Raw genomic sequence first — 12,962 nt, 5'->3', positions numbered from 1 at the left:
TTTTTCTCTTACGAAATTGAAATCATGCGCCATGTTTTCTGTCTTTTGACTTTTATTATTTCATATTTATGTTTTAAGTGTTATTTAGAAACAAGGTTTTTAATGGATATATTGAGGACAACTGCCTGTTCGTGTAAGTAGTGTGTTTGAATCCCATCCAGGTAAACTAACCACGAGATTTTGCTCCGCTGATCAGGAATGGTTTGATTCTAAGCATAAATTTAGGATGAGAATTGACACACTTACCTCCTGCTCTCCCTTGCCCTTCTCAGGGGTAGATGCCTCCGGCCCAGGTGTCCTTGCGTTTGTCTCTTCCTGTCCTGCGCCCGTGTTACAGCCGTCCCGCTGCCCACCTGTCTACCCACAAGACCCTGGGGGGACTCTTTTGATTCTCCCACTGCGTCTCCACTGCCTGCACTTTTCTTCTTCCTTTTTCCATGTGGTCTTCACTCCTACCAGTTCTCTTTTCTGTAACGGACAGTCAGCGATGATCATGACGTTTCAGGACCACCCCACTCATCTCCACGTTGGTACAGCATCTTCTGGGGCTGACTGCTACCTTCCCGCGGGGATGTCTGGCCCCCACCGGGCCCCCGAATCCCCACCTTTCCTCCAGCCCACTGGCGCCCCCCGCCTCAACAGAGCAGCCCTACCCTCCAGACCTCGCCCGTGCTGTTCTTATCCTCAGACGCACACCCCCTGCTCCTTTACTCTCTCCTCCGTCTGGTCTTCCTTCCCCTTTCACCAGCTCCTTTGGGCCTCTGTCACAAGGCTACTCTGTGGGAGGAGTGCCCCGAGTTACCCCAGGATGTTTACAGTTTCTGGCTCCCCATCTCCTCAGAAGCACTGCCTATTTTGCGAGATGACCTCGTTTCCTTGAGAAAGTGGTGCACGCAGTCTGTGACACAGGCACACGCGCACACACACACACACACACGGTCAGTCACGCACCACCAGTGGCTCCAGTGTCTTCGGGGTTTCCATTTTTAAAATGTGCTACTTCTAAAGCTAGGTCGGGTGCTTCCCCCATTAAGAGTGTTTTTAACTCGCTAGCAGTTTGCATGGTTCAAAAGACATACTCGTGTTCACACCGTAATCTAGAATTCACACTGCAAGTAGGAAGCAAAAAGTGAGTTATTCGTTATTCTCATTATATTGCAAGTAGGGAAGGGAAAAAAAAGCAAAAAAGCAGCCTCTTGTCATTTAGAATGCTTTTCTGTGCCGTGCGACGCTCCGGTTAAGGAAGCTACCGTCGGGATTTCAAAGATGGAAATTCAGTTGGTGTCTTCCCTGCTCCCCCCCCGCATCCCCAACGTGTGTTTGCCTGTTTCCTTCAGAGAGAGAAGCACAAGCTGAATCCTAACAGAAACCAGCAAATAAATGTGAGAAAAGTAAGAACAAGAAGAGAAGAGTGGGAGAGAAGGAAAATGGGCATTGAGTTCATGAGTGACACCAAGGAGCTGGCACAGGCAGGGAGCACGGCCGAGGACAGAGTGCCCAGGGGGTTCGTCACTTTGCACTCTCGGACCCCAGCCTCAGGTTGCCCGCCCTGCTTTGGCTGTCCTGAGAGGACGCGCGGCCCCCTTACTGACAACGCCTCCTGTAACCTGTCCTGTAACCCTGGGCCAGGAACACGCCGCTGTTGTTACTAATGCCCGTGGCCTGTGTGGCTGCGACACTCACGAGTCCCCGCTCCCTCCGTAGGGCCTCGCTGGTGTCCCAGCGTCCGCACCTTTCTGAGCTCTGCTCGTCTAATCTAAGACCTCCATTCCTTCCAGAGTTTCACGCTCAGCTGTGCGCTCAAAGAGAAGACGACCTTTCCGTGTTACCCCACGCTCTTTCCTTTTTGGCCGAGTACAGTTCTTCCGTCGAAGAACACTACGGTTCACTGTATTGCATTCTGGATTTCTTTCCTTTTCTTTCCCGTTCGTGTTCATCCGGGTCACCTGCCATTTTGTAACTTCTAATTATATGCTCTCACTCTCATTGCCACCGAAATCCTCTGCCTTAGGTGCGGTTTTTTAATTAAATGGGATCTGTCTTGTAGCCTTCTCTCTTAGAAAAAAAAAAAAAAGCACGCTGAAATACTGTGGAAATGGGGCTCTGCTGCTCCCTGCTTGCCAATCTGACTTACCCACTTCAACGCTGTGAATCTGAAGCCACGTAACACTGGGGCTTGCTGCTAAAGTCGTAATGATGTTGTTGCTGGGAGGCTCTCATGGGGCTGGACCTGGCTGGTGCTTGTAAAGGAAACACAGTGTGTGATTTCTGTACATCGGCAAGGTGGTTGCTCAAATAGAGGTGTATGCCTGTTGGGGTGGGGTGGGGGGATCCTCCTAATTTAATTTGAATTTCTCCCCCCCTCTTCCCTGAACGCCAGGTCGCACGCGTCGGATGTCACAGATTACTCTTACCCGGCGACCCCCAACCACTCTCTGCAGCCGCAGCCCGTGACCCCTTCTTACGCGGCCGGCGACGCACCACCGCACGGGCCGGCAGCCCAGGCCCCCGAGCATGAGTACCGACCCCCCTCCGCCTCGGCGAGGCACATGGCGCTGAACAGACCCCAGCAGCCGCCGCCGCCACCCCCACCGCAGGCCACAGAGGGGTCCCAGGCCTCCGCGCCCATGGCGCCAGCAGACTACGGGTAACCGGGACTCCTGCGTCCTGCCGCGCTTAATGTGGCATCGGGAGTCTTGCTGTGTGTGCTCGAGAAGGTGTAACTGAACGATCACGCCTTAGGGGCCAGAAGCAGCCAGGGGCGGCTGGGTGTAGATACTACCAGCTAAGCCACATTCTGCGTTAAAAGCCTCAGTGTCCCGCTGCTCCCCTTTCCGTTACAGATGCATCTCAGGTTCGAATCTGTAGTCATGCGCACCCCCCCCCCCCCCACCCCTCCATACATACCCCTGGCTACGTTCGAATGGATTGCGAAGCCAAGGCGTTGATCGAGGGTGACACGCTGATTTTGTGAACCTGTCCCAGATCTCCGGGTTTCTGGACGTGCGCCGGGTGAACCGCAGAGAGTTCCCGTCACACGTGAGAAAACCATACAGTGCAGCCCCCCGTGAGCCGTGTTCGCACTTGGCCCCGTGGTCCCCTTTCTTGACCTGTTGGAGCCCAGACATCATTCCTCCCCCGGGTCCTTTTGTTTTCCGTGTCTCGGGTGGGATTCAAACGCCTCCTAAAGAAAGACCCTCACGTTCAGGAGTTTATTAATGTAAGCACCCGTCTCTGTTTTGATAGGCGGTCTTTTGCCCTGTCTTTTCGGGCTTAACCGTAACCTTTGAAGAGTTAGGCCCTCCGAGACCGTGTCCGGGAAGGTTGAGTGTGTGTTTGTGTTAACATGTGTGTTCTTCAGAGCAGCATGAAACACCTGAATGTATGCCCTGCCCCCCCCCCCGCCAGCTTTTTGAGGTTCCCTCTGTGACCGCTCAGTCCTGGTTATTCCCATCCATCCGTTCTCTCTCTCGGAGTGTGTTCTGAGGCTCTAGCCAAGGGTCAGGCAAAGAGAGGGTCTGTGGTCCAGTTGGTTAGGAAAAGCCTTAGCTAAGTAGAATTCAGTGGATTTCTTAGCTGAAGGACTTTTCAAAGATTTTGATACTTCCATAGGCACTGTCGGCTTGAGGCACTTCCGTGGGACGGGCTAGGAAATACAGATTTTTCCGAATCTGACCACAGAACCCTTGTAAGACCGAGTGCGTGAGCCGCCCACCTTTGAGATGCCCAGGAGAAAGGGGAGACTTGAGTCACTGTTCTTAACCTCTGCCGTCAACCGTTTTATTCTGGCCTGCCACAGAGAGTTACTTTTTGAGTGATTTTCTTTTCGGTTCCTTTGAGTAGGTGATCTCGAATCGCATCACAGCGAATAATGTAGACATGTGAGAACGGCTGGTGCGAAGCGTGGATGTTCGCGTCCTACGGTGTTACAAGTTCAAAGGACAGTGTATACTGTGTTGGAGGGAGGCCCCTGTGTTAGGTGTATTAGACGCGCAGAGGATGTGGCTGTTGCTGCTTTAACGACTCTTGGTGTTTCCTCTCTTTATTAGGATGCTCCCAGCACAGATCATTGAGTATTACAACCCCTCAGGACCGCCGCCTCCTCCACCGCCCCCCATGATTCCTTCAGCACAAACTGCTTTCGTCAGCCCTCTCCAGATCCCCATGCAGCCCCCCTTCCCTGCCTCTGCGGGCTCCTCCTACGCGCCTCCTCCCCACCCTCCCGCCGCGGGGCTCGTGGTCACGGCCCCGCCGCCTCCGGGCCCACCGCCGCCCCCGCCGGGCCCTCCTGGCGCAGGGTCTTCTCGATCCTCCTCCCCGATGCACGGCCCCCCAGCAGCCGAGGCAAAGCGCCAGGAGACGGCACAGCCACCCATAAGCGATGCTCGAAGCGATCTGCTTGCCGCCATTCGAATGGGTGAGTGAGCGTCTCAAACACAGTCTTCCTTCTAGAAGGAGATCTCTTCGTGGCTCCGACCCCAGCTACAGCCTGGCCCTCAAGTGTCTACTCTCCACTGAACTGTGTCTGAGGATAGGGTTCAAGGACACTTGTTTGATTTTTTTTTTTGAAGTTTATTTATTTTGAGAGAGACAGAGGCAGTGCGAGCGGGCGAGGGGCAGAGAGAGAAGGAGAGAGAGAGAGAGAGAGAATCCCCTGTGCCACCAGCTACGGAGCCCAGCGCGGGGCTTGAACTCCTGAACCGTGAGTTCGTGACCTGGGCCGAAACCAGGAGTCGGACACTCAGCCGACTGAGCCACCCAGGCGCCCCTTGATTTTGTTTTTGGTAAACTGTAGATATGTTTTTGCCAGTGCAGGATAAACACACAGTAATAAAGAATTGAGAATTCAGGAAACCTTTACTTGACTAGAAATAGCTCATAAAAATGATCACTAATTAATGAGATCTTTCCTCTGCCTTCTACTCTGGGGGTAAATGTATAAATGAGCGAAAGCAAGCTCGTGTATATGATTTAGTTATTTTTAAAAATCTAAGCTGTGTCCTAGACTTCCCATATTTTTAGCTCGATGTGCTAAGCCAGTAAGCTTTTCAACATTTATTTAGCAGCAGAATTCTTTTGTCAGATTGAAGTCCTACACTGAACCCCAGAACATGAGACATACAGAAATAGAGCATCTCTGGTCCCATCAGGTTGGAGGAGCCCAGACGTTCACCCGTTTTGCCCCCGCCCCCCCCGAGCCACACACTTCCAGTCTGTTCCACCCCGTTTTTTCTCAGCCCCAGGCACAGCCCAGGCTGGTTGAGGGTCCCTGACAGGGCGTGCGATATCCCAAGAGCTCCTCGTGCAGTCGGGAGATGCACCGTCTCCTGGTCCCAGTCTGGTTGTTTCCGTTCGGAAGGGGCTGAGAAGGGAGCCCGACAGCAGCACCCCTGGCGTCCTTCACAGGACGGCGGGGACGTGACTGCCTCTGCTCTGAGTGCCCACAAATCAGACTGGAGTGTGACACACAGGCCCGGGGTTCTCGTATGTCTTGAACGTCTTGAACGTCATTGGCACACTTTGATTTTGTCGAGGAGAGAAGATCCCAGAGGTACACGACCCCGTCGCAAATAAATTTAGGGTCATAGCAGGACAGTGGTTTTGTTTTCTGACACCCGTGAGCCCCTTCCAGTAAGAGCGATAACATAACTTGGGTCTAATCACGAGGAAACCTCTGATAAGCCCACATCAAGGGACAGTCTACAGAAGAGCTGCCTGTGTTCTTCAAAACCGTCAAGGTCGTAAAACACAAAGACTGAAGAACTTCCCAGAATAAGGGACATTAATGACAACTAACGTGATGGGTGTTTCCACGTCAGATCCCAAGCCTGGTGGAAAACTTTCTTCATTTGCTGCTGTTAGGTCTGCTGGCAAAATTGAAATAAAATTGTGCAGTAGATGGTAGTATATTTGTGTCTGCACTAATAGCCTGATTGTGATCATTGTCTCTTAGGAATTACACATGAGGTATTTTAGGGGCAAAAGGACATCATATACTACCTTACTCTCAAGTGATCCAGGAAAAAGTATGGGTGTGTGAGCAAGAATGCCAGAGAAGGGTTGCTAGTTAAACAAGACGGTCAAATGGAATCGGGATGTCGGTTGTATGGGGACGTTTTTCCGCTAGTTTTACAGCCTATAAATCTGAAATCGTTTCAAAAGAGAAAGTTAAAGAATTAGCACATTAAATCATCTTTGTATCCCACTTTGTTAATAAGAAAGCGGACGACTGTATTTTGTATTCATTTTCAGCAAATCAGTGAGACAAAGATCTCTTAACTCCCCACACCGGCCAAGGGCTACTGGGGCAAAGCACTGCTTTCTAAGCCTTGGGATTACAGCAGCGTCCCGGAAGTGTTCATGATGCAGTCCAGTATGGTAGCCCCCGGGGCCCAGTAACTTCACCCTTAACTAGCCACATGTGGCTAGTGGCTACCCCACTGGACGGTGTAGCTCCAGAACTTTCCTGACGTTCGTATGTCCTGATTCGAACACGCTGCCGTAAAACACTTTGCTACAAAAAACGTTTCCACTTTGAGTGCCAATTTTGTTGGTCCCGAAACTTCTATTTCCCAAGCTTTTCTCCCCTCAGGTTTCCAAAACTTTCTACCCTGGGTGTCAGCAGGAAAAACAAAAAAAAAAAGGCCGCTAGGCCTGTTAGTTTGTGTTTCCTTCGTGTGGAGCCGGCAGAGGGATTAAATTCTACGCTCCGTGTCGTGTCTCTAGGGATTCAGCTGAAGAAGGTGCAGGAGCAGCGTGAGCAAGAAGCCAAGCGCGAGCCAGTTGGGAACGACGTGGCCACGATTCTGTCCAGACGCATCGCCGTGGAGTACAGCGATTCTGACGACGACTCCGAGTTCGACGAGAACGACTGGTCCGACTGAGGCGGGGCGCGTGCGCAGGTGGACGGCGTGGGGGCAGGGCTGCTTGCCGGCAGGAGACCGTGCGTCGGAAAATGCCTCGCAGATTTTGTGGTCTCCGCGCCCACGTAGTGGTATTATAACCCTGTAGCTTAGCGACTTTTGTATTAATAATGTGATATTGCTTTTGCACATCCAAAAATTCTGGGTTTTTTCAGTATTTACTGTGTAATACTTAAGTGCCACTACACATAGCAAATTGTGCTGCACACGAGGAAATATGCTGTAACTATTGCATTGTCCCGAAAACGGCATTTTGCTTCCTTTCTCTTGGCCGTGAGCGTATTTAGTGCAGTTTGCGTTTCCTCCTTTTGGTCGCTATAATTCTGCAGACTTGCTGCGTGTTTGTGAAGCTGCCTGGTGTTAGGTCTTTGCAAGATTAATGACCGTGTGTCAGAGTGATGTCTTCCAATCAGTACGTGATACCGTTTCACCTTCGTTTTGTTCTGTTCTGTTTGAAACGTGTTTCAGAAGAAGTTGGTTCTAGAGGGAAGGATTCAACAAGTAAGGAGGACCCAGTGTTTCTGCTCGCAGTGTCTGGGCTTGTGCCTCTGTGTGACTCAGAACGATCTGTTAGATAATTTCGTTTCCTTCGCACCGGCCCTTTGCAGGCAGGGTTCCCCGCGGGCGTTCGCTTGGTCCCTGCCTGTCGGCAGTTGCCATTAAGAGGTTTGGGCAGCTGCGCAGTGATGAACACGAACAACAGGGTTCTTCTTCCGTCAGGGCCACGGGGTTGTGACGCTGGAAACGTGTGACAGCGCTTACGGCCTTGGGTGCCAGCCGGCCAGCACAGACACGGTGGTCCGGGACCCCCGGACCTCAGGGAGAGGGCTTCCCGTGGCTCCTCGCGCCGCGTGCTCTGAAGTTGAAAAGCTTAGATGGAGGTGGACGTAGATGCTGGCAGCTACTTGCTTTTCCCGGTGCCGCGGCCACATTAGGGACCCATCACCCGAGCGGGGCCGTGGCCCTGCTCCTAGAAGCACACGGTTCTCTTTCCTCACGTGGCCGTCGGCACAGGGGATTTTCAAAAGTACCTCAGGTCAGAGTAGGCTCCTGGCTGCACCGGATCACTTGCCCCTCGCCTTCGCCCTTCCCGCTCTGCTTCCCACACGGCAATACGACCGAGCCATGGGGTTGATCTTCCTGAGGAAGGCAGACTGCTGGAACGCTCACGGATGGCAGCTTACGTCTTAGAAGTCGGGGTGAGGGATCGCTGCTTGTTCGGAACAGATAAACGCCCCCGGGCTTTGATTCTAGATACGACTTCACAAATAACACTAAGACACTTTACTTACTAGGGATTCTTACCCGAGTACAGCATTTCTCACGGATGGCGGTTACTCGTGACTCTCGGTCGTGACAGAGGAGTCTTCAGCTCAAGGCAGAGCTGGCTGGTTCATGGTGGTCGTCTCAGCAGGACCATGACCGATGGGTTTTTGTTACTGAGTCCTCCTGAGGACTTCAGCGGCACCCTCGAACCGGGTCTCTGCGTCCCTGTGTGGACATTTACGTGGCTTGTGGGCGTTCGTCCTATAAAGCCGATACCTTGAATTTCAATCACGTAGAGTTGGAGGCTCCGAAAAGCCTAATGTCTGTGTCCCCTTCCCAAGACCATCCTTCTCACATCAGGTTACCTGAGTCTTTTCAGCGGGACTGGCTATTTTGACACATGCTTCTCGAGTTTCTGTGTCTTGGAGCTGGACGCCATAATTTTACCGATTATAAGCAGTAGTTAGTAATGAACGTTTAAATTTCTCCCTTTGATTTCTCTCCCTTTATTTCAGTGTAAAGGCCTCCTGTGTTGGCATTATTCTTGGGACTTTTACCATTTGTACTCCTCTTTTGTCTTTATTACAATATTTTGTTTGTATTGTTACTTTTGGAGTAGGAATTACTTGCACAATTCTAGAACTTCTATCTGGTAACGCTTCTTTGTTTTTTATGTCCCTTCTGTTCTCAGGACGAAGAGAACACATAAAGCTACTACCCATGTCAGAATTTCTTCTATTTATATCTTATTACAATAAAATTACTGGCACTTTATTCATAAATATTCATAAGCCTATTAATTATTAGTCGTCTTCCTGTAGTGGAATCAACAAGTCACTTTCAACTTGATTTTCCGACTAGTGAAAAACCTTTTGCCCTAGGGTGTCACCTAGCCTTTAACAGAATGGAAAAGGACTAAATTTCCATTTCGATTATTTTTACAGTATTTTTCTCAGCAAATCGGATTTCTTCGAAAATTTAAATCCAGACTTTTTCTAATGTGCTAGTACATGAAAAGGAAAAAGTGAATATTTTGATTTTTCAGTTTTCCATTTTCAAAAAATATTTACCAAAACAAACGGAGAAGGACATTCAAAAGGGTATTTCATAGCTGTGAATTTTACATTTTAAAGTAGCAGTCATCTATTGTAAGGTTATTTTAAATCATCCTCCGTTTTGTTCCCCCGCGTGTATTTTAGATTCATTTCTGATCAGCTTTTTTCTCACATCATAGATTAGGCAGAGGGGATGAGAAGACTGCTCGGTACCACACACATTAGCTACACAAACATAACGTGGTTGCTTTTCCATCGGTGGCCCCAGACCGTAGGATTTGGTACACTTCTGGTTTTCCTTTCGTGAAAGTATACTGTTAGGAAATTAACATTTTCATTTCAGTAAATGTTTAGAATATCAACATCTTTTCTGAGCACCAAGTGGCTAGGCTGTGAAAGTTTTGTAATAATTTGCAACGGAAATACACGATACATTTGAATCCATTAAAGACTAGTGGGAATGTATCAGCCAGAGTAGCAAGTAAGTTTTGTTTTATAAATCACAGTATCTGTCACCTTGCAGTATTATTACCAATGCTGTTGTAAATTGAATTGAAAATGGTATTAAAAAAAAAAAAAACAACCTCCTGTTAAACAATTTTTATCTGTTTGTATATCTTACTATAGATTATGTACAAGTAACATCTAAATAAAATTACACTTTTAACCCTAAAAGGTTTTACTCATTGGCAACAGTGTTGTATGTTTAACCTTTTTTGGAGGGGAGAAGTTGGGGGTTTGGCAGAGTTTTTAAAAAAATTTAAAAAAAAATTTTTTTTAATGTTTATTTTTGAGAGAGAGAGAGACAGACCGTGAACAGAGGAAGGGCAGAGAGAGAGGGAGACACAGAATCCGAAACAGGCTCCAGGCTCCAAGCTGTCAGCGCAGAGACTGATGCGGGGTTCGACCTCACGGACCACGAGATCATGACCGAGCTGAAATCAGAGGCTTAACCGACTGAGCCACCCACGTGCCCCTTAAAATTTTTTTAATGTTCTTATTTATCTTAGAGAGAGAGAGAGAGAGACAGTACATGAGCTGGGGAGAGGCATAGAGAGAAGGAGACACAGAATCTGAAGCAGATCCAGGCTCTGAGCTGTCAGCACAGAGCCCAATGCAGGGCTCGAACTTGTGAACCTTGAGATCATGACCTGGGCTGGAGTCGGACACTCAACCCGCTGAGCCACCCAGGTGCCACAAGGGCAGAGTTTTCACTTAGCATTTTCATTATTAGATAGCAAATACTCTGATTTCCATTTAAATTTCTGCATAAGTTTTGCGTCACCAGGATTTGTGATTGGATCCTGGGAGGGACCCGGCATAGTGAGAAAGGAAAAGCCATTCTGGGAGCAGGAGGCCGTGTGCTTCGCCACGTCTAGTCTTGATAATAGCAGTGATGAACATTCGGTAGCATTTATTGTTCCTGGGATGCTTTTCTCCAGCCCTTACAAGTAACACATCATGATACACGTCGTGTACGTATATAACACATCATATACATTCAGTATACACATCATAAATTAGAGTTTAATATTTGTAACTAACGTTTAATATTTTTGAGGTAAACGTGAAATGCAGCATCCTAAGTATACCACCCGATGAGTTGTCACAGTGTGGACGCTCTCGTAACGCCAATCCCATCGCTCGTAACGCCAATCCCATCTCTCGTAACGCCAATCCCACAAAGGTAGCCAGCACTGCCGTGACCCCAGCATGTTGCTCCATATCCTTCAGAGGCTTCTGTCCTAGTCCCTGGAGCAACCACCGTTGTGGTTTTGTTTTGTTTTTTTAAGCTATGGATTCACTTTAGCCTGTTTGAGAACTTCACATATGTGGAGTAAAATAGTACCATTTTCCATCTGGCTTCTTTTAGCATAATGTTTTTGAAAGCCATTAATGCACGGCATATGTCAATATTTTATGCCTTTTTTGTCACTGAGTAGCGTTCCATTGTATGAATATCCCGAAGCGGGTTTATCCACGCCCTTGGTAAGACTCCATACAAGTCCTTTCTGGGCGTATCTGCTCATCTATCTTGGATAAATACCCAGGAACGCGACTGCTGAGTCACAGGTAGGTGTGTGTTTAGTTTTATAAGAAATTGCCAGACTTTTGCAAAGTGGCTGTACTATTTTTAAACTCCCCAGCAATGTTGCTTCATATGCTTTGCTATGATTTTCCTTGTATTTATCTCGCTTGGAGTTCCCTGAGCTTGAATCTGTAATTTATGTCTTAGATGAAATTTGGAGAATATTTAGACGTTACTTTTTCAAATATATTTTCTGTCCCTTTCTTTCCTTACATTCCTATTACACATACATTAACCTTTTGAGGTTGGCCCACAATTCCTTGAGGCTCTTTCGATTTAAAAATTGTTTTTCTCTCTGTTTTTCTCTCTTCAGGTTCACCGACTCTTTATTCTGTCTCTTACAATTTACTCTAAAGCCCGTCTAGTAAGTCTTTTCTTCTAACCTTCTTTTCCATGTAGAATTTCATACCCTTTTTTAAAGTTTATTATGAGAGAGAGAGAGGGAGCATGAGTAGGGGAGGGGCAGAGAGAGAGGAGACAGAGAATCCCAAGCAGGCTCTGGGCTGTCAGCATAGAACCCGATGGGGTTGATCTCACAAACCACGAAATCATGGCCTGAGCCAAAATCAAGTGTCTGATGCTTAACCACCCAGGCGCCCCTGTTCTTTTTTCTTTTTTAATAGCTTTTTTTTTTTTTTTCTCTGCTGAGATTCCCTACCTGTTTGTTTATTACAAGCTTATTTTCCTTTACATCTTTGAGCATGGTTATACTAGCTCTTTAAAAATCCTTGCCTGCCAATTCCAACATGTGGATCTTTTCAGGATCCGTCTCTAGATTACCTTTTTCTCTTGGGTGCATGCCTCGTAGTTTTGGATTGTATCCTAAACTTTATGAATTCTACATTTCAGGGACTCTGGAGTGTGTTATGTTCCTCTGAAAAGTACTGATTTAAAAAAAAAATTTTTTTAACGTTTGTTTATTTTTGAGAGACAGAGCGTGAGCAGGGGAAGGGCAGAAACCGAGGGAGACAGAGTCCGAAGCAGCTCTAGGCTCTGAGCTCTCAGCACAGAGCCGGACACAGGGCTCGGACTCACAAACCTTGAGATCACACCTGAGCTGAACCGACTGAGCCACCCAAGCGCCCCTGAAAAGTGCTGATTTTTAAGGGAGGTCGTTAACAGGGCTAGAATTAAGCTGCCACTTCTCCTTACCCTGCCTATGATGGATAACCACAGAACTCTCCTAAGTTCTTTTAGCTTAGCCAGGCCACTTTGAGTTTGCCTTGCTTTATACCTGGTTTATAGGATCAACCAGAGATTTGGGCAGTTTTACCCAGGATTTTTGGATCCTCCTTTCTGGCTCTCTTTTCTAGTATCTTCTGTCACTTTCTGCCTGTTCTGATCACTCTGAACTTGGTCCTCTTACTTGTTAAGCCAGCAAGGCTGCGGGTTTTCTACTCCAGCTCAGCTGCCCTACTTGGCAGATGGAAGCCTGTCCTCGGGCAGAAAAGCCATTAAATGCACCCAAAGATTTTCCTCCTAAGCCTCGGCCCTCCTCTGGTGTTCCGGTTTTGATTTCTCTCCAGTACCTTCGATAGTCGTGAAGTGTATTTTGTCCACTTTGTGGTTGTTCTCTGTAAAGAATTGCTCTAGAATGGGCCAGTCCTGCATTCTCAGGAGCCTCCCTCC

General features: G+C 48.2%; 1 protein-coding gene across 10 annotated transcripts in view; it reads left to right on the top strand.

The window, feature by feature from the left end:
* WASF3 (WASP family member 3) overlaps positions 1 to 9,919 on the top strand; it is a 134,707-nt gene extending 124,788 nt beyond the window's left edge. For 9 of the 10 annotated variants that reach the window (XM_019447914.2, XM_019447910.2, XM_053900709.1 and 6 more), the window contains 3 exons: positions 2,381 to 2,647; positions 4,050 to 4,417; positions 6,727 to 9,919. In XM_019447914.2, coding sequence (XP_019303459.1) covers positions 2,381 to 2,647; positions 4,050 to 4,417; positions 6,727 to 6,884 — 793 coding nt within the window. In that variant the 3' untranslated portion in view covers positions 6,885 to 9,919. Of the gene's footprint in view, positions 1 to 1,337; positions 1,505 to 2,380; positions 2,648 to 4,049; positions 4,418 to 6,726 lie in introns of all 10 variants that reach the window. The other variant, XM_019447919.2, reaches the window with a different exon arrangement.
* The last annotated feature ends 3,043 nt before the right edge of the window (positions 9,920 to 12,962 follow it).

Source organism: Panthera pardus, unplaced genomic scaffold (genome assembly GCF_024362965.1).
Source record: "Panthera pardus isolate Hobbes unplaced genomic scaffold, ASM2436296v1 HiC_scaffold_1, whole genome shotgun sequence".
NCBI lineage: Eukaryota > Metazoa > Chordata > Mammalia > Carnivora > Felidae > Panthera > Panthera pardus.
Note: the sequence above shows the minus strand (reverse complement) of the source record. Positions and strands in the feature narration are given on the sequence as shown.